Source organism: Aethalodelphis obliquidens, unplaced genomic scaffold, assembly GCF_003676395.1.
Source record: "Aethalodelphis obliquidens isolate GAN/ISIS:26980383/991018 unplaced genomic scaffold, ASM367639v1 scaffold8, whole genome shotgun sequence".
Classification (NCBI taxonomy): Eukaryota; Metazoa; Chordata; class Mammalia; order Artiodactyla; family Delphinidae; genus Aethalodelphis; species Aethalodelphis obliquidens.
Window position 1 is genome coordinate 2,992,228 of NW_020837952.1, and position 21,950 is coordinate 3,014,177.

General features: G+C 41.9%; 1 protein-coding gene and 1 pseudogene across 1 annotated transcript in view; both read left to right on the forward strand.

Moving 5' to 3' along the window:
* The first annotated feature begins 243 nt into the window (after nucleotides 1–243).
* On the forward strand, nucleotides 244–20,310 carry LOC113620440 (39S ribosomal protein L47, mitochondrial pseudogene; annotated as a pseudogene).
* The window catches only part of TMPRSS12 (transmembrane serine protease 12), a 37,168-nt gene continuing 30,529 nt past the window's right edge, over nucleotides 15,312–21,950 (forward strand). Inside the window, exons 1-2 of the mRNA XM_027108199.1 lie at nucleotides 15,312–15,516; nucleotides 16,213–16,411. Of these exons, the coding sequence (XP_026964000.1) occupies nucleotides 15,312–15,516; nucleotides 16,213–16,411 (404 nt within the window). The remainder of the gene's footprint in view (nucleotides 15,517–16,212; nucleotides 16,412–21,950) is intronic.

Here is a 21,950-nt window from a genome sequence, read left to right on the forward strand (position 1 = left end):
AAGGGAATCCTCTGGCCCTGTAGATGGGAATGTAAATTGATACAGCCACTATGGAGAACAGTATAGAGGGTGCTTAAAAAACTAAAAACAGAATTACCATATGACCCAGCAATCCCTCAGGGCATATACCCTGAGAAAACCAAAATTCAAAAAGACACATGCACCCCAATGTTCATTGCAGCTCTATTTACAATAGCCAGGACATGGAAATAACCTAAATGTCCATCGAAAGACGAATAGATTAAAAAAAAGTGGTACATACATACAATGGAATATTACTCGGCCATAAGAAGGAATGAAATTGGGTCATTTGTAGAGACATGGACAGACCCAGAGACTGTCATACAGAGTGAAGTAAGTCAGAGAGAGAAAAACAAATATCGTATATTAATGCATATATGTGGAATGTAGAAAAATGGTACAGATGAACCAGTTTGCAAGGCAGAAATAGAGACACAGATGTAGAGAACAAATGTATGGACACCAAGGGGGGAAGGGGGTGGTGAATTGGGAGATTGGGATTAACATTTATACACTAATACAGGGGTCCCCAACCCCTGGGTCATGGACCAGTACCGATCTGCAGCCTGTTAGGAACTGGGCCACACAGCAGGAGGTGAGCAGTCGGTGAGCGAGCAAACCTTCATCTGCCGCTCCCCACTGTGCACATTACCGCCTGAACCATCCCCCCTGCCCTGTGGAAAAATTGTCTTCCACGAAATCGGTCCCTGGTGCCAGAAAGGTTGGGGACTGCTGCACTGGTATGTATAAAATAGATAACTAATGAGAACCTGCTGTATAGCATAGGGAACTCCACTTCGCTGTACAATAAAAACTAACACAACATTGTAAAACAACTATACCCCAATTAAAAACAAAAAACAGAACCACAATGAGGTATCACCTCACACCGGTCAGAATGGCCATCATCAAAAAATCTACAAACAATAAATGCTGGAGAGGGCACTTCCCTGGTGGCGCAGTGGTTAAGAATTCACCTGCCAATGCAGGGGACATGGGTTCGGCCCCTGGTCCAGGAAGATCCCACATGCCGCGGAGCAACTAAGCCCGTGTGTCACAACTACTGAGCCTGCACTCTAGAGCCCACGAGCCACACTACTGAGCCCCCGTGCCACAACTACTGAAGCCTGTGTGCCTAGAGCCCATGCTCTGCAACAAGAGAAACCACCTCAATGAGAAGCCCGCACACCACAACCAAGAGTAGCCCCTGCTGGAGCCAACTAGAGAAAGCCTGTAGGCAGCAACAAAGACCCAATGCAGCCATAAATAAATAAATAAAAATTTAAAAAGAAAACAATAAATGCTGGAGAGGGTGTGGAGAAAAGGGAGCCCTCTGGCACCGTTTGTGGGAATGTAAATTGATACAGCCACTATGGAGAACAGTATGGAGGTTCCTTCCTTAAAAAACTAAAAACAGAACTACCATATGACCCAGCAATCCCACTACTGGGCATATACCCTGAGAAAACCATTATTCAAAAAGATACATGTACCCCAATGTTCACTGCAGCTCTATTTACAATAGTCAGGACATGCAAACAACATAAATGTCCATCAACAGATGAATGGATGAAGAAGATGTGGTACATATATACAATGGAATATTACTAAGCCATAAAAAGTAACAAAATTGGGTCATTTGTAGTGATGTGGATGAACCTAGAATCAGTCATACGGAGTGAAGTAAGTCAGAAAGAGAAAAACAAATACTGTATATTAACGCATATATATGGAATCTAGAAAAATGGTACTGATGAACCTATTTGCAGGGCTGGAAAAGAGACACAGATGTAGAGAATGGACTTGCAGACATGGGAGTGTGGGGAAGGGGAGGGTGGGACAAACTGAGAGAGCAGCAGTGACATATATACACTACTGTGTGTAAAATAGCTAGTGGGAAGGTGCTGTATATAGCACAGGGAGCTCAGCTCGGTGCTCTGTGATGACCTAGAGCGGTGGGATGCAGGAGGTGAGAGGGAGGCTCAAGAGGGAGGGGATATCGTATCCATATAGCTGATTCACTTTGTTGTACAGCAGAAACTAACCCAACATTGTAAAGTAATTATACTCCAATAAAAAAATATGTATTATAGGGCTTCCCTGGTGGCGCAGCGGTTGAGAGTCCGCCTGCTGATGCAGGGGACACGGGTTCGTGCCCCGGTCCGGGAAGATCCCACGTGCCGCGGAGCGGCTGTGTCCATGAGCCATGGCCGCTGAGCCTGCGCGTCCAGAGCCTGTGCTCCGCAGTGGGAGGGACCGCAACAGTGAGAGGCCCGAGTACCACCAAAAAAAAAAAAAATTAAATAATTAAATAAAGTAACAACAGATATTTTAAAAAATGTATTATGCTTTGGAATATAAAGTTGTCGTAAATGCAGTTCAAATTCCCAGAAAAGATGCTGAAATGATATAAAGTGAGTGAATTTGACCAGGGACTTGATAGCTAAGTTAAAGGAAAAGTCACAGCTTATAGTGAAATGAAATAATGTCAAAGTATACCACAATCTAATTGCAGTAATCATATAACATTATTTACTCTGTTATACAAAGTAGGTTTTTATTTTTATAAATACTGCTTGTTTTTTTGCTATAAAACAAAGTAAAGGAACACTTATATCAAGGTTGTAGAATTCAGAAGGCCACTCTAGGGAGTGTTTGGCGAAGTCTTTTTTTTTTTTTTTAATCAAACCCTCACCCCTTGCAGTGGAAGGGTGGAGTCTTAACCATTGGACCGCCAGGGAAGTCCCTGGCAGAAGTCTTTGAGGGAGTCAGTTGGAGGAGGTTTAGGCCATTTAACTTTTTTTTTTTTAAGAGAGATTCTGATAACTCAATCCCCTTTTATCAGTGTAAATTTCTTTATAGCAAACATAGATAGGCATTAGAGGCCAAGTCTTTGCCCTTTCATGGTTGAAATCCTTTTCCTCAAAATTGACTGGATATATTTAATAGTTTGCTGCCTTCAATAAGCATATATGTTTTTAACTTAGGTAAATATTTGTCAATTTAATTTATTATAAAATCTAGGGTTGGACTTCCCTTGTGGCACAGTGTTTAAGAATCTACCTGCCAGTACAGGGGACATGGGTTCAAGCCCTGGTCCGGGAACATTCCACATGCCACAGAGCAACTAAGCCTGTATGCCACAGCTACTAAGCCTGTGCTCTAGAGCCTGCGAGCCACAACTACTAAGCCCACGTTCTGCAACTACTGAAGCCCACGCGCTCTAGGGCTCATGTGCCGCAACTACTGAGCCCGCGTGCTGCAACTACTGAAGCCCACAAGCTTAGAGCCTGTGCTCCGCAACAAGAGAAGCCACTGCAATGAGAAGCCCATGCACCGCAACAAAGAGTAGCCCCTGTTCACAACTAGAGAAAGCCCACACTCAGCAATGAAGACCCAGTGCAGCCAAAAAAAGAAAAATCTAGGGTTACCTATGTACGTAACATACACAGCCTTACTGTTTCCTTAATATCTACTATTTATTGAGTATCTACTATGCATAAGAAACTGTAAAAGTAATGACATTCATTCATTCAGCAAATATTTATCAAAGGCCTTTTATATGCCAAGCATTACTAGGAGGAGTGACAAACAAGGCAGAGTTATCTCTCTTGTGGAACTTGGATATTAATGTCATCCTGTGAGATTGGTACTTACCTAAAGTTATATGAGTATTAATAACTAGGGATCTCAGATACAAACCTAACCTCTAACCATTCAATATGAAATAGTAGCACATCCCCGCCCAACACACTCCCTTATCAAACGTGAAGGGGAGACTCTGTCTCTTTCATGCTTTTCTGTATCCCCACAGTCTAGGGCAGTGCTCACCTGGTTTAAAGGAGTGCTCTATAATGTTTGTTAAAATGAATGAGGGTCTGGGGTTCAAACTCACTAAGGCACAGAGAGGTTTGATACTCTGCCTAAGGTTAAATGGTAAATAACAAAACTAGGGTTCGGACCTAGGTCTGATCAACTCCAAAGTTTGTGGTCTTAGCCACCAGAGTGTACCTTCTGTCTTGCATGTGTTACAAAGTCTGAAAAGCTTTTTTCATTGAATCTTTCTGCACTCAACATCAAAGGTTTAAAAAGTTCTATTTAGGGCTTCCCTGGTGGCGCAGTGGTTGAGAGTCCGCCTACCGATGCGGGGGACACGGGTTCGTGCCCCAGTCTGGGAAGATTCCACATGCCGCGGAGCGGCTGGGCCCGTGAGCCATGGCCGCTGAGCCTGCGCGTCCGGAGCCTGTGCTCCACGACGGGAGAGGCCACAACAGTGAGAGGCCCGCGTACCGCAAAAAAAAAAAAAAAGTCCTATTTAAATGTGTCCACTAGATGGCAACCTCCATTTCAAAATCACGGAAGTTTTACAAACTTTTTAAAATAAATATATAGAAAACTACAGAAGTTAACATATCAAATCCCGTACATGCACAATCCATAATTAATAACTGTTAACATTTTGTTGCCTTTACTTCAGATCATTTTCTGAAGAGGAAGGATGTACAGATAAATTCCTCACCTTTCTTTCCCTAGTCCAATTTCCCTCCCTGATGGAAACCACTATCATGAATTTAGGATGGAACCAGTCCATGTTTTTATGTTTATTGTATGAATACATAAATAATACATGTCAGACTGTAGTACCTTTTTTACAAGCTTATAAATGGTACCTTAATTCAGACCAAAGAAAATTTAGGATTTTAGCTATGGTAACAATACTTTGTTTTGGAAAAAACCTGAGCATCAGAGCATTATTTTTTCCAACTGACAACTCTTAGAATTTAATATCACATCTGGAAAAAATGCTTGCCAAAAAATTTTTTTTAATTAATAAACACTCATCAATCCAAAAGATAAGAAAGGAGAGAAAAGAAACAGGCAGGACAAATTGCCCAAAATAAAATTATAGAAATCTATGTGTATTAGTAATGATAATAAATAAAAATGCACTGGATATTAGTTAAATATTAAAAATTGTCACATTGGATTAGAAAACAAAATCCAGCTATATGTTGTTTATATAAGGGGTAAATCTAAAATATAAGGACACAGCAAGGTTGAAAGTAAAGGCATGGAAGAAGTTATACCAGCCAAATATTAGCCAAAAGAAAGCATCGGTATAGCTATATTTATATTGAACAAAATAGACTTTAAAGGAAAAAATTATTACTTGGGACAAAGATGGTCACTATAAAATGAAAAAAGATTTAACTCACTTGGAAGATAAAACACATCTAAACTTGGATACACCCAATAATACAGGGTCAAGATGTTAAGCAAAACGCAGAAATATAATGAGAAAGAAAAATTCACAATCTTAGTAGAACTTAGCATACTTCTCTCATAATTGATACAAAAAGCAGGAAAATCATCAGTACAAAGACTTGAACAATAAAAAAACTTGACCTAACATACTAAATTTCATCAACTGTAAGCCACCGCTGATTGCAAAGCGAGCTGTATCTTAAGTACCACTAAGAAAGAAAAGCCACTGCCAGTTAAACTACGCCATGCCATGGATGGCCAGATGCATACTGATTTCAGAGACGTTTAAATGTGAAAAACAGACATCTTTTAATCAGTGAAATTTGATGTAGAAAATACAACTGTAAATAACACATAAGAGTATTTATGAAAATAGAACCATATAATTTGGGCAGTGAAGTCTCAACAAATTTTCAAAGGACTGGTTTTATCCAGACTATGTTCCATTGATCTATGTGTGTCTCTCCTTTCACCAAAACCACACTGTCTTGATTACTGTAGCTTCATAGTAAGTCTTGAAATCAGGTGGTATGAATTCTTCAAGTTTTATTTTTTATTTTTCCCCTAAAATTGTTTTGGCCATTCCAGTTTCTTTGCTTTTCTATATGAATTTTAGAATCAGCTGGTCTGTATCTATAAAAGAAGATCCTGCTGGGATTTTGACTGGGGTTGTGTTAAAACTATACACAGATCAACTGGGGAAGAACTGACATTTAACAATATTCATCCAATTCATAAACACAATATATTTCCACTTATTTAGTGTTTGATTTTTTTCTTCAGTGTTTTGTAGTTTTTGGCAGAGACCATGCACATATTTTGTTAGATTTATACCTAATTACTACTTATTTTTCTTTTTTCTTATAGGTATTTTAAATGTTTAAATTTCAGTTTCCAACTGTTGGCTAATATATAAAAAGAGGAATTTTGTCCTGTAAGCTTATTATAAATTGACTTATAAGTTTGAGGAGTTTTTAAAATAGATTTTCTTGGGGGGGAGAGGTTCTATTGAGATAGTGGCATTTGTGAATATAGACAGCTTTATATCTTTCTTTAAAGTCTGTATGCCTTTAGTTTTTTAATAAATTTATTTTATTTATTTATTTTTGGCTGTGTTGGGTCTTCATTGCTGCACGTGGGCTTTCTCTAGTTGCAGCAAGCAGGGGCTACTCTTCGTTGTGGTGTGCAGGCTTCTCATTGTCTTCTCTTGTTGCAGAGCATGGGCTATATAGGCACATGGGTTTCAGTAGTTGTGGCGCATGGGCTCAGTAGTTGTGGCTCGCGGGCTCTAGAGCACAGACTCAGTAGCTGTGGCGCACGGGCTTAGTTGCTCTGTGGCATGTGGGATCTTCCCGGACCAGGGCTCGAACCCGTGTCCCCTGCATCGGCAGGCGGATTCTTAACCACTGCGCCACCAGGGAAGCCCTGTATGCCTTTATCTTGCTTTACTGTACTGCCTAGGATTTCTAGTATAATGTTAAAGAGAATGGAAAGAGTGGACTTTTTTTTTCTTTGCTGCACCGTGCAGCTTGTGGGATCTTAGTTCCCCAACCAGGGATTGAACCCAGGCCCTGGCAGTGAAAGCACCAAGTCCTAACCATGGACTGCCAGGGAATTCCCACCACTGCTTTTCAACATCATACTGTTAAGTCCTAATGCAATAAGATAAGAAAAGGAATTAAAGGTATACAGATTGAGAAGGAAGAAATAAAATCGTCTTTGTTCACAGATGATATGTTAATCTATTAGAAAATCCAAAAGATTTGACAAAGAAACTCCTGGAACTAATAAGTGATTACAGCAGGGTTGCAGGATACAAGGTTAATATACAAGAGTCAATCTCATTAGAATATACCAGCAATGAACAACTGGAATTTGAAATTAAAAATACAATACTTTTTACATTAGCACCCCCCAAAATGAAATACTTAGGTATAAATCTAACAAAATATGTACAAGATCTATATGAGGAAAATTACAAAACTGATAAAGGAAATCAAACAAGAACTAAATAAATGGACAGGTATTCCATGTTAATGGATAGAAAAACAACACTGTCAGGATGGCAGTTCTTCCAACTTGTTCTACAGATTTAATACAAGCCCAATCAAAATCCCAGCAAGTTATTTTGTGGACATCAACAAACTGCTTCTAAAGGTTATACACAGTGAAAAAAGACTCAGAATAGACAACACAATATTGAAGGAGAAGAACAAAGCTGGAGAGCTGACAGTACCTGACTTCAAGACATACCATAGTGGGACTTCCCTGGTGGTCCAGTGGTTAAGACACCACACTTCCACTGCAGGGGCCACAGGTTCGACCCCTGGTCAGGGAACTACGATCCCACATGCCGAGTGGCCAAAAAGAAAAAAAACAGTTAAGAAAAAAGACATAACACAGAGCTACAGTAATCAAGACAGGGTGATATTCGCAAAAGAACAGACAAATAGATCAATGGAACAGTACAGAGAGCCCAGAAATAGACCCACAGGGATACAGTCAACTGATCTTCAACAAAGGAGCAAAGGCAATACAATGGAGCAAAGACAGTATTTTAAATAAGTGGTGCTCGAACAACTGGACATTCACATTAAAAAAAAAAAAAAAAGAATCTAGACACAGACTTTATATCCTCCACAAAAATTAACTCAAACTGGACCACAGACCTAAATGTAAAACACAAAAGTATAAAACTCTTAGAAGATAACATAGGAGAAAATCTAAATGACCTTGGATTTGTCGATGACTCCAAAAGTATGATCCATAAAAAAAAGAATTGATAAATTGGACTTCATTAAAACTAAAAGTTTCTGCTCTGTGAAAGACAAAGAAAAAGGCAAGCCACAGACTGGGAGAAAATATTTGCAAAAGACATATCTAATAGAGGACTGTTATCCAAAAAATACAAAGAGCTCTTAAAACTCAACAATAAGAACCTGATTAAAAGATGGGCCAGGGCTTCCCTGGTGGCGCAGTGGTTGGGGGTCCGCCTGCCTATGCGGGGGACGCGGGTTCATGCCCAGGTCCGGGAGGATCCAGCGTGCCGCGGAGCAGCTGGGCCCGTGAGCCATGGCCGCTGAGCCTGCGCGTCCGAAGCCTGTGCTCCGCGATGGGGGAGGCCGCAACGGTGAGAGACCCGCATACAGCAAAAAAAAAAAACAACAAAAAGATGGGCCAAAGACCTTAACAGACATCTCATCAATAAGATATATAGATAGCAAATAAACATGTGAAAAGATGATCCACATCGTGTCATCAGGGAGATGCAAATTAAAACAATGAGATACCACTAATACACCCATTAGAATAGCCAAAACCCAAAACATTTGTAACACCAAATGCTCATGAACAACATGAACTCTCAGTCATTGCTACTGGGAATGCAAAAGTGGTGCAGACACTTTGGAAGACAGTTTGGCGATTTCGTACAAAACTAAACATACTCTTTTTTTTTTTTTTTTTTTTGCAGTACGCGGGCCTCTCACTGTCGTGGGCTCTCCCGTTGTGGAGCACAGGCTCCGGACGCGCAGGCTCAGCGGCCATGGCTCACGGGCCCAGCCGCTCCGCGGCATGTGGGATCTTCCCGGACCAGGGCACGAACCCGTGTCCCCTGCATCGGCAGGCGGACTCTCAACCACTGCGCCACGAGGGAAGCCCTAAACATACTCTTATCATATGATCCAGCAATTGCACTGTTTGGTATTTGCCAAAGGAGCTGAAAACTTATGTTTACCCAAAAACCTGCACCCAGATGTTTACAGCAAATTTATTCATAACTGCCAAAACTTGGAAGCAACCAAGATGTGCTTCAATAGGTGAACGGATGAACTGTGGTATATCCAGATAATGGAATATTATTGATCACAAAAAAGAAATGAGCTCTTAAGCCATGAAAGGACATGGAGGGGGGCTTCCCTGGTGGTCCAGTGGTAAAGAATCCTCCTTCCAATGCAGGGTTCGATCCCTGGTCGGGGAACTAAGATCCCACATGCTGGGCTTCCCTGGTGGCGCAGTGGTTGAGAGTCCGCCTGCCGATGCAGGGACACGAATTCGTGTCCCGGTCCGGGAAGATCCCACATGCCGCGGAGCGGATGCGCCCGTGAGCCATGGCCGCTGAGCCTTCGCATCCGGAGCCTGTGCTCCACAACAGGAGAGGCCACAACAGTGAGAGACCCGCGTACCACAAAAAATAATAATAATAATAAAAAAAAATAAGATCCCACATGCGGCGGGGCAACTAAGCCCGCACACCACAACTACTGAGCTCACGTGCCTCAACAACAGAGCCCACGTGCTGCAAACTACAGAGCCCAGGCACTCTGGAACCCGCACGCCACAACTAGAGGGAGAAAAAAAACCACGCCACAACTAGATAAAAGCCCGAGCGCCACAACGAAGACCCCGCGTGCCGCAACTAAGACCCGACACAGCCAAAAAAATAAATAAATAAATATTAAAACAAGAAAAGACATGGAGAATGTTAAATGCATATTACTAAGTAAAAGAAACCAATCTGCAAAGGCTACATACTGTAGGTATGTATTATACGGTATTCTGAAAAAGACAAAACTATGGAAACAGTAAAAGATGAGTGGCTGCATTTAATGAAATGCATAACATAAAGATAAACACATAAAAGACCTAAGTAGGTAATATATGAAAAGATATTCAAATACTCAAACTCATTTAGAGTCAGGAAAATGCAGATTGAAACCATGAGTTCTCAATTCATACCAACAAGATTCGTAAAAAATTAAAAAGCATCGATGATAATATAAATAATGGGAACGTTTACGTGCTGCTAGTTGGACAGTATGTTGTTATAACATTTCAGAAAACTATTTGGCATTATTTAGAGAAGGTGATGGTGTATATATTCTGTAAGAGTCAGCAGTCCTAACCTGGTATATAGTCCAGAGAAACTCCTGCTCACATCCATAATAGTATCAGTTGTAAGAGCAAAACGCTGGAAACAGTTCAAATGTTCATCAGTAATAGATTCCAATGTAGATAAATACATCATGGCATATTCACACCATGCACATGGTAAAAATAAATGAGTTACAGTTATAAATAACCACATGAATGAATGCTGAGCACGCAATACTGAATGAAACAAAACTAGCTGCAAAAGAAAATGAACTGCATGATTCAACTGATATAAAGTTTAAAAACAGGCAAAACTAAACATGCTGTCCAATATGGTAACCACTGGCTACAGGGCTAACATGACTGAGGAACTAAATTTTAATTTAATTTAAATTTAAACTTAAATTGTCACCTGTCACTAGTGACCACCATACTGTACAGTCAGGTTTCTAAAGAGAATCAATGGACTACTAAGTACAAAATTCAGAATATTGGTTTTTTCTAAGGGAAAGGGAAAGGGACAGGGACAGGGACACGGGGGATTTCCAAAGTAACAATGATGTTCTTTTTCTTAAATAGGTATCCTTATATTGTTTTTATTCTTTAAACTGTACATAAACTGTACTATAAACATTCCTTCAAAAGGATTAAATATTTAACAAAACAAAAATAGTGAATGAGGTTGTGGGTACACAGAAGTTTATTTTGTTATTATTTAAAGTCTACATAATAAAATACTTTTATTAAAAAGATTTCTAGGTAAGACAGGAATAAAGATACAGACCTACTAGAGAACGGACTTGAGGATATGGGGAGGGGAAAGGGTGAGCTGGGACAAAGCGAGAGAGAGGCATGGACATATATACACTACCAAACGTAAGGCAGATAGCTAGTGGGAAGCAGCCGCATAGCACAGGGAGATCAGCTCGGTGCTTTGTGACTGCCTGGAGGGGTGGGATAGGGAGGGTGGGAGTGAGGGAGACGCAAGAGGGAAGAGATATGGGAACATATGTATATGTATAACTGATTCACTTTGTTATAAAGCAGAAACTAACACACCATTGTAAAGCAATTATACCCCAAAAAGATGTTTAAAAAACACAACAACAAAAAAAACCCTAAAAGGGTCCTCTCATGGCTTAAGATATAAATCTCGAGACGTTGAGCTCAAAACCCTGAACTAAAAATCAGGACGCAAGTTCTGAAAAATAGTAATTTCTACCATCTACTTAGGTTCTTTCCTCTCTTAAGGTTTACTCCCATGAGTTAGGTATGGGATCCCCCTTTTCAGCTGAAAAAAATAGAGCCTGAGAGAGGTTAAACCAAGTCACATACCTCTTCTTTCATTTTTGTTTACTCATTTGTTAGACGTCCGTATTTGCACATATTTGTTTGGCATTCACTGAATACTTGGGGGCACATTTATTGACTATCCACATATTTATCAGACATCCAGTAAATTTATTGTTCATCCACTATTCAAAAAAAAGATTTCTAGCACTAACTCAAGTGGAGCAAGGGACAACCAAGAAGAATAAAATCTCCCCTAACTCCAGACCCAATCAACCCTACCATCCTACATCCCCCCCCACACCCTACCCCAGGCCCCAGGCTCAGCACTAATGCCCTCATCCTCCTTCAAAGATAAGAGAAACAAGATGCATTATCTACTGCTATGTTACAAATTATTCCAAAACTTAGCAGCTTAAAACAACAAAATTTTGTTATCTCACAATTTCTGTGGGTCAAGAATTTTGAGTGTGGCTTGGGGGATGTCTCTGGCTTCAGGCCTCTCATGAGGTTGCATTTAGGATCTTATTAGCCAGAACCGTGGTCTCATCTGAAGGTTTGACCTGGGAAAGATCTGCTTCCTAGCTCACTCACGTGGTGTGGTTTGCTTCTTCATAGGCCGTTAGATTTACTATGACTGTAAGCTACTCCATAGGGCCATAGGGCAGCTCATAATATGGCAGCCGACTTCCCTCAGAGCAAGAGAGCTAGAGAAAATGTTCAAGACAAGTCACAATCTTTTTATAATCTAGTCTTGGAAGGGACAGCCCATCCCCTCTGCCACCATCTGTTTGCTACAAGCGTGTCACTAAATCTAGCCAACTTAGAGTTGCCAACCTAGGGGAGGGGGCTAACAAAGGGTATGAATACCAGAAGACAAGGCTAATTAAAGGCCATCGTGGTGGCTGCCTACCACACCAGAGAATATGTCTGTGGACTGGAGTGATCCCACAAAACAAGGAAGTAGCAATGCAGGAGAGAAGAGTGAAGACCTAGAGAAGGCAGAGGAAATCCAGGCCTAGGACCTTTGCATGTACCGGTCCACTGCATTTTTCATTGCTCTTTCATGACTTGGCTGCATGCACCTGTTTTTGATCAGGATGTGGAAAAGAAATCTGTTGAATGTCTGTCATCTGCCACAGCAAGACCAGTCATCTTGCCCTGCTTACAATGCCATCCCCAATCTGATCACATCCCTCCCCCACAGAAACACACCCCAACTGTGTCTCCCCCCTTTCAAGTATCATCTTTCACTCAACTATTTGGGGAAAAGTCAATTTGTTTCCTGTTCTGCCCCTGGGTTAGGTCAGTTCATGCTGCAACTTGTTTATCCAACACCACCTGCTTCCCTCCCACTGATTTCAGCTCAGCCCAGGAGCTTCTGTTCTCTTTCCACTTGTTACCACCTGTAAGGCTCAACTAATAGGCTCCTTTGATTTAATGCAGCCAACCATGACAAACTAGGAGGATGATATGAGAACAGCGCTGTCCTTTTGCTGACCCCTACTTTCATTCCCCACCATGTGACCAGCCTCCCAGACTACCACAAGCCCACACTGTGCCCTTGTTACTGAAGGAGTCAGGTTAACTGAGGAAACCTTTAGCACAGCTCAAGATAGCAATGATAAAACAATTTAAAACCAAACATTACACATCATTGTTCTTAAAAACCATGGGTCAACCCACCACAGTGAAACTCTCACAGATATCTTTTTGGCTTGGGCCTGGCCTTCTGCCATGTTGTTGGGCGGCCTGCCTCTTTCCTCTCTCCTCTCCTCTGCACACTGAAAAATTTCTCTTCATTATGCTGAGCATACTTATACCCCTAAGTACAAAGCAGGGTCCAAGCCTACTACTGCATATCCAAAACCATAGTAAATGGTTCTGCTAAAGGGAAGAAGGGTCATACACAATCCTGGACTCCAAAAAGAATCAAATCAAATACAAAACCAGGAAGAAGCCTTTAACTTAGTTTTTTCTCTTATATATCCTGATCAAAAATTTTAAGGCATGGTTTCTCTCTTCAGTCTCTGAAAGATAACAGAAAACAGTAATTAAAAAAAAACCCAAAAAACTAAAATTATACACACATTGTATTATTATTATTATGGTGGTTAATTTTATGTGTCAACTTGATAGGGCTAAGGGACGCCCAGATCACTGGTAAAATATTATTTCTGGGTGTGTCTGTGAGGGTGTTTCTGAACATTGCCATTTGAACTAGTAGACTGAGTAAAGAAGATCTGCCGTCACCACTGTTGGATGGGTATCATTCACTCCAATCCGCTGAGGGCCCAGACAGAACAAAAAGGTGCACAAAGGGCAATTTCTCCTTTCTTGTTGAGTTGGGACATCCATCTTTCCTGCCCTCCCACATCAGAGCTCCTGGTTCTCCAGGCTTTCGTTTGGGACTGAATTATACCACTGGTTTTCCAGCTTGCAGATGGCATATCATGAGACTTCTCGGCCTCCATAATTGTGAGAGCCAATTCCCATAAATAATCTCCTCTTATCTATCTCTATATATCCTATTGGTTCTGTTTCTCTGGAGAAACACAAATACATATCCATACCTTTGCTTAGTCTGTCTTCACTACATCTCCTTCCTCTTCTTGATCTTCCCCCTCTACCTAGGTCCAGCTCACATTCCCCTCCTGCAGGGAGCCTTCCCAGACTGCCACAGCCCACACCAATTCCTTGTGTCTGAATTCATATTAGGCTTGGGTGTCATGGCTTCCTTCTTTGTTCTCCAAGTGAATTACCCCTGATTTTCTCTTCTAGCCAAGTTATAAAGTTCTCTGGGTCAGAGGGCCAGGTCTTAACACACCTCCCATGATATGATACTTATTTTGGTGTATGGTACGTAGTATGAGGTTAATACCTACGTGTTCAGTGGATCGATTAACTGGAGCCACTTATCTGTGCTCTTTTCCCACAGTGTTTGTAATGTCAAGGGGCATCTTGGGGGTTCTGATGGTGCAAGGAATAATGTACCTCTCAGGCTGGGGACTGGAGTGTGTGTGTGTGTGTGTTTGGGGTAGGGGTGGTGCAGTGACCTTCAGTCAGGCTTTGTCCTCAACTTCCAGGCAGGTTCTTAAATTCTGGGGTTGGGGGGTGCGCTTGGAGGCATGAACCCGCGCCCCCTGTAGCGGAAGCATGGAGTCTTAACCACTGGACCACCAGGGATGTCCCTGCAGGTCCTTACATTTGATTTAATCAGCTCACCCTGAGGTGACCAGTCGAAGGTAAACTACTACAGAACAATTAATGATGAGATCAATGTGCATTACAGAAATTGGGCTCCCCCAACGCCCACATTGTCTCAAATCCCAACCTCTACACTTGCTTTGCCTTCTGCTTTACGTCTCCCTTCCCCAGCTTACCCACTTCAGTTTAGGTGCTCTTACTTCAGGAAGCCTTCCTGGCCTTGAAGTCTGAGCTGCTCCAGAGGTTCCAGCAGCTCCCCTCTCACCACAACAGTCCTACTGTACCATCTAAGTGTGTAGATCTGGCTCAGGAAGGTCTCGCCAGTTAGCGAATCCCGAGATCCTGGCTGAGGGCGAGACATTTCATTGGTCGCGTAACTAGAACACCGGCTGAGGCCTTGACTCATCCGGGCACTTCCGCAGCCTCACAGGCCTCAGCCCCCATCAAAACCCCTCGCCTACTTCGGTTGTGTGACGTTGCCCCCCACCCCGTCCCCTGCACCTAGCCAGCCGCACAGCTCCCGCGTCGCCCACCTCGCCCACCTCCTCTGCCGGGCTGCTCAGGCCGAGGGCCCACAGGCTCGCGGGGTGGGGGAAGGGGGCAGGGGGGGCGGGCAGGAAATGCCTGCCGCCATCTTGCCCACCAGGAGTTCCGACATGGGGCTGGGACTCCTGAGCGCAGCGCTGTTGTTTCTGGGGGGCGCTCTCATATGCTCAGAACACTACCCACTCTCTGAAAGGAGTGGGCATGGCTCCTCGCGGGAACAGGCCGGAGGTCGGAGGTGGCCTGAAGCCATGAGTGGGAGGCCCAGGGCGCAGGAGCCCCAGGCCCCGGAAGAGGAAGGGTTGAACGCAAAGGGCAGTATCTGTTCGTTCTTCTCTTTGGACGGTCGTCCTTGCCTTTTCCCCACTTAAGTAGTATTTGAATTTGGGGCCCTCCTTTTCTGTTTTTCCAGCTGCCTTTAACTAAAAATTTACGGATCCAAGCAGCCCGATTTTAATGACTGGAGTAGTAGTACTAATAGTAAAAATGCCATACACTTCTGCGTCTGTATATGCGCCTCAAAACATTCTGGGCTTTGTCATTCCCATTTTACAGACTAATAATTCATTGGAATTCAAAGATGAAAGGGCTGTTAGGTGACTTTTTCATACTACAGTTAAGAAGAATTAACCCAACAAGTTAAATGGCAAGTATTAGAACTTGTAGCTCTTGGTTGACCAGTCCCAGGCTCTTTTAGTGGCCGTTTCACACGGGGGAAAAATACGATACCTGGCCAGAGAAACTTGCCTCATGGTTATACTTCTCAGGAGAAGAGTTTTAAAGTGGATGAATTGTGCTGATTTAATGTCTTTCTATTTGTGAGTAAGCAATTAAGGCATGTTTGTCTCAGCTCTCTAAGATCTTTTTTCAAAATATGGGCATGGCTTAGGTATCCAGCTTGCTTTATGCGTTTTTTAAACAGGGATTTCAAATATTACATTAACGTGTTAAGATTATAAAGTAATACATATAATAATATGTTCAGTCCAAATAATGTATCATTTTTATTTTTAGATTGTGGAACAGCACCACTTGCAAGTATGTTCCAGGGGTCTCGGATTGTAGGGGGCACAGAAGCTCAAATTGGCGCATGGCCATGGCTAGTTAGCCTACAGATTCAATCTGGCAGATATCGTGCTCATGTATGTGCGGGAAGCTTGGTGAAAAATAGATGGGTCCTCACGGCTGCCCACTGCACTAATAAGGACACTAGGTATGTATTCAGAACAGAACTCTTATTTTATGCTCTTGGGGGATATTTTGAAGTGGCGGAGGACCACTTGACTTCAGCCATGTTCAGTTAAGCGATATGTTTCCAGGTAGCCATAATGCCTTACACTGAATAGTACACTGAATATTTGTTGAAATAAATCCTTTAAGTCAGAGGTCAACAAACGTTTTCTGTAAAGACAGTAAATATTTTAGGCTTTGCAGGCCAGACTCAACTCTGTCACAGTAGAACCAAAGTGGTCATAGATGATACATCACTGAATGAGTGTGCTGTGATGCAGTAAAACTATTTATGAACGCTGAAATCTGAACAAAATCCTATTTTGTCATTTTGGGTTTTCCCCAACCATTTAAAAGTGTAAAAAACATTCTTTGTTTATGGGCTATATTAAAATAGGAGACAGGCCAGATTTGGCCTGTGGGTTGTAGTTTGTTGGACCTTGCTTTAAATAATAAATAGCATTTCTTTTAGCTTTAAAAATTACTGTATTGTAATCATGTATTTGTCTTTCTCACCATTAGATCATGGTGAGACAAGTCCATGAAGACAAGGACTACATGTTTTATTTTGTATTTCTGGTACTAATACAGGAGTTGGCCTGGTTTGCAGGAGACATAATAAATATTTATTGAGTCTATGGATGATGTCAGTCTTGGAGAAATCGATTTACCACAGTTGTAATAGAACTTTATGACCCTCCTAACATTTAAAATGAAGCTCTAAGATAAATACTGTGGAAAACCGTGGTACCTGTCATACAGTCTCTCTTTAGTCTCTAATTTTTATGAGCTATCTGGGAGAAGAATGAAAAGTCTCTAAGAAAAACTAACAACAACTTCAAAATTCAACTGAGGGTAACTGGCCTGATGGGGTTCCTAAGGTTTTAATCTTTTAATCTGTTTACCGCATTTTAAAAACATGCATTTCAGTTCCATAAGTTGGCCTCTTGAGGACTAGAGATCAGAAAAATGGGAAGCTATTGAGGTATAAACCCAAGGGTATAGAAAAAGATGTAGAAAACAGCTTCAGAGTTAGAAATCAATTCTGGTCTTTCAGGTGTGGGTGTCTTACAACTCTTTCCTAAAATGCTGTCTTTAAAAACTGCTTTTCAACAGCTTTCAAACCTTAAACCAAGGAAGGAAAAGCCTGCTTGGTATGATTTGAAGATTCTTGGAAAAGCTCTTCTCACCTATTAAGTCCTGATATTGGGCCTTTACTAGTCTGTTCCTTTTTTTTTTTTGCGGTACGCGGGCCTCTCACTGCTGTGGCTTCTCCCGTTGCGGAGCACAGGCTCCGGACATGCAGGATCAGCGGCCATGGCTCACGGGCCCAGCTGCTCCGCGGCATGTGGGATCTTCCCGGACCGGGGCACGAACCCACGTCCCCTGCATTGGCAGGCGGACTCTCAACCACTGCGCCACCAGGGAAGCCCTAGTCTGTTCCTTTGACACGTGGGGAGAACAATGCATTTGGAGAGGGGCGACCTGTATACTAGTCCTCCTCTGACACTTTGTGGTACAGTGGCTTTAAGTAAGATTCCAGAACCTACTAGATGTACCACCTTGGTCAAATAATATAGCTTTGTTATATTGTCATAAAATCTTAGAGTTCAAAGAGGTATTATAAAGGTGTGGTTCAATTCTCTGTCCTGTATATGAATCCTTCTTAAAATATTGAAGTAAAGGGTTCTCTAGTCTGAAATAATTATTGCTTTAATGCATTGAGTCAGGCATATTTTCAGACACAATTTCCACTACTCTTCACAACCACTCTTTACTGTAGGGAGACCCTGACTGGAAAACAGTGAAATCAGGGATCAAATCCAGGTGTGTCATAATGAAAATCCACACACATAACCATAACTATATCATTTGGCTCTCTACTTGAAACACCTCTTGTGATGATGAACTGCTACCTTGGAAAGAATTTCATTTAAGTTTTGTGCAGCTTTATTTCTTAGAAAGCCTTTCCTTATGTTGAACTAAGTGTCTTGATTTTCATTCTGCCTTCTGAAGCCATATATATTAAACCTCATTACTCTTCCAAGCATTTGAAGATAATATTAATATTCCACTTAACAGTTCTCAAGGCTAAATCTTATTGATATTTTTACCCCTTTACTCAACAGACATTTACTAAATGTATATTATATACTAGGGACTGGGCTAGGTGCTGAGGAAGTCGACATTACTGAGGCATAGTCTGTATTTTTCAGGAGTACCTCCTGTCTCAGAAGACTCTGCCACTTCTATTCCTGTTCCCCCTCATTTCCTAAACCTTGCACCATCAGTTATCCCTTATTCCTTCTTATAACATGAAAGACCCGCTCTGAGATTAGGTACTGTTTAAGAATGTTACATATAACTCTGTATTTTAAAAAAGCCCTCCCAGTAGCCCTCTGAGATAGCTGTTATCTCCATTTCACACCTGAGGAGTCAGAGATCACAGATATTTGGTAATTTTCCCAAGACCACATTGCTGTAAAGTGGCAACCTATTGATTTAAACCTAGTCTCAAGTCTATAGCTGTTTCGTTACACCTCATTGTCTCTTTAGTATTTTTCAATATTTTCCTCTTGCTTCTTCCCTACAGCCTTCAAGCATGTTTAGGTCACCTCATCGTTATTTAGCAAACAAACAAACCCTACCTGTTTCTATTCTTCCTTTCACTACTAGACTCCTTGAAAGAAAGACTCCCTTTTGCTTCACCTGCATTGACTCATAAAATCCCAATTGCAGTCTGATTTTTGTAGCCAGAACACACTATTAAAGACCCACCTCTATGCCAAATCCAATGACCTCTACTCAATCCCCATCCTATTTCATCTGTATAACATTTGGCAAAGTTGACTGCTGTTCTACATCTTTTTTTTTTTTTTTTTTTTTTTTTGGCCATGCCGCACGGCTTGTGGGATCTTAGTTCGCCAACCAGGAATTGAACCCGGGCCCTCAGCAGTGAGAGCTCGGATTCCTAGCCACTGGACCGCCAGGGAATTCCCTCTGATCTCTTTTCTTGATTTTTAAGACACCACTATTCTCTACCTTAAAAAAATTTTTTTCCTTATTCCTTGAGTCTTTGTCTTCTTTTAAGTGGCAGTATTTTCAAGAGTTCCACCTTCTATCCTCTTGCCTTATCATCTGTACTCTTCCCTAGAGATGTCTCATCTACTTCTGTTTTAGGAGTCACCATGTCCTGGCAACTCCCAAGTCTCTCCAGCTGAGTCGTAGTTCCAGCTCCCTACTGTACGTATATACTGGAGTCACATTCCCAACAAGTCCAAACATGAACTTTTAAACTCTTTCCTCTAGAGAACAGTCTCAGCAGCCCTGAAGGCTTTCAGGTCGTTAATAAGTCCTCAGGCCCCTGCTAGCACAGGGAGCTTCATGGACCTGTCAGCAATTAAGGAACAAAAGTCATGAAGATTTACATAAACTTTGGTATGTTCTCCTGAAAGAAACATGCTCCTAACTCTAGAGCAGGAGGCTAAGCGGCAGAGATTGCCAATGCCAAGTCTGAAGCAGTTAGAAAAGGTAGTAGATTCCATGGATACATTAGATAAAGTTGTCCAGGAAAGGGAAGATGCCCTCAGAATTCTTCAGACTGGTCAAGAAAAAGCTAGACCTGGTTCTTGGAGAAGAGACATCTTTCGAAGAATCATCTGGCACAAGTTCAAGCAGTGGCCTATACCTTGGTACCTAAATAAAGGAAACAATAGAAAACGATTCTTTGCAGTGCCCTAGGTGAAACGTTTTGTCAGATTGAGAATTGAGAAACAAGCCTGCATCAAAGCAAGGAAGACAAGTTTAGCAAGCAAGAAAGAAAATTTTCTTCAGGAAAAGTTTCCACATCTTTCTGAAGCCCAGAAATCAAGTCTTATCTAAGACATCTGAACTTTTAATTTACCATTTTGTTTTTCTTGGATTACAATCTATATACAAAAGTGAATACATACTAAGTGGTTTATAAATAACTTGTGTTTTTAGTCAAATGACTATCAACTGGGACTACCCTGGTGGCGTAGAGGTTAAGAATCCGCCTGCCAATGCAGGGGACATGGGTTCAAGCCCTGGTCCAGGAAGATCCCACATGCCGCAGAGCAACTAAGCCCGTGTGCCACAACTACCGATCCTGTTCTCTAGAGCCTAAGAGCCACAACTACTGAGCCTGCCTAGAGCCCATGCTCCATTGAGAAGCCATCGCAATGAGAAGCCCACACATCGCAACAAAGAGTAGCCCCTGCTCGCTGCAACTAGAGAAAGCCTGCGCACAGAACGAAGACCCAACACGGGCAAAAATAATTAATTTTTACAAACTGACTATCAACTGTTCTAAGTGTTATTATGGCATGCTAAATCTGGAAGTGGTCAAAATCAGGTATAAAGTTTAAATTCCCATCTTATTAAAAAAAAAATCTTCCCTCTAATTCTATCCCTTCTCTATTTTCTCAGATAACAGCCTCACCAACAGTCCCATTACCTCGACAGTTAGCTGACTCTCTCTGTGCGGTATCTCTTAAATTTGCTTCTTTTTGTCCCCCAATACTCCCCACTGATGAGAAGTAGATTCAGAATACCAGTCTCCATATCCCTAGTTCATTACTTACACTATTACTATGGTAACTATCTGAATGAGCATGAAGTGGTATCTCATTGTGGTTCTGTTGTTTTAATTAATTAATTTATTTATTTTTGGCTGCGTTGGGTCTTCATTGCTGCGCGCAGGCTTTCTCTAGTTGCGGCGAGTGGGGGCTACTTTTCGTTGCGGTTCATGGGCTTCTCATTGCGGTGCTTCTCTCGCTGCGGAGCATGGGCTCTAGGCACTCCGGCTCAGTAGTTGTGGCTCACAGGCTCTACAGCACAGGCTCAGTAGTTGTGGCGCATGGTCTTAGGTGCTCCACAGCATGTGGGATCTTCCCGGACCAGGGCTTGAACCCATGGTCCCCTGCATTGGCAGGTGGATTCTTAACCACTGCGCCACCAGGGAAGTCCCTCATTGTGGTTTTGAGTCACATTTCCCTAATGATTAGTGATGTTGAGCATCTTTCCATGTGATTTCTGGCCATTTGTATTTCTTCTGTTTTTTTAAGGTTTATTTTATTTTTGGCCACACCATGTGGCATGCAGGATCTTAGCTCCTGGACCAGGGATCGAACCCGTGCCCCCTGCAGTGGAAGCACGGATTCTTAACTACTGGACCAACAGGGCAGTCCTATATTTCTTCTGTGGAGAAACGTCTATTCAAGTCCTTTGCCCATTTTTGAACTCGGCTGTCTGGATTTTTTGTGGATGTTGAGCTGTAGGAGTGCTTTATATATCCTAGATATTAATCCCTTGTCAAATATATGATATACAAATACTTTCTCCAATTCTGTGGGTTGTCTTTTCACTCTCTTGAAAGTGTCCTTTGATGCACAAGTTTTTAATTTTGATCAAGTCCAATTTATCTATTTTTTTCTTTTGTTGCCTGTGCTTTTGGTGTCATACCCAAGAATCACTGCCAAATCCAATATCATGAAGCTTTT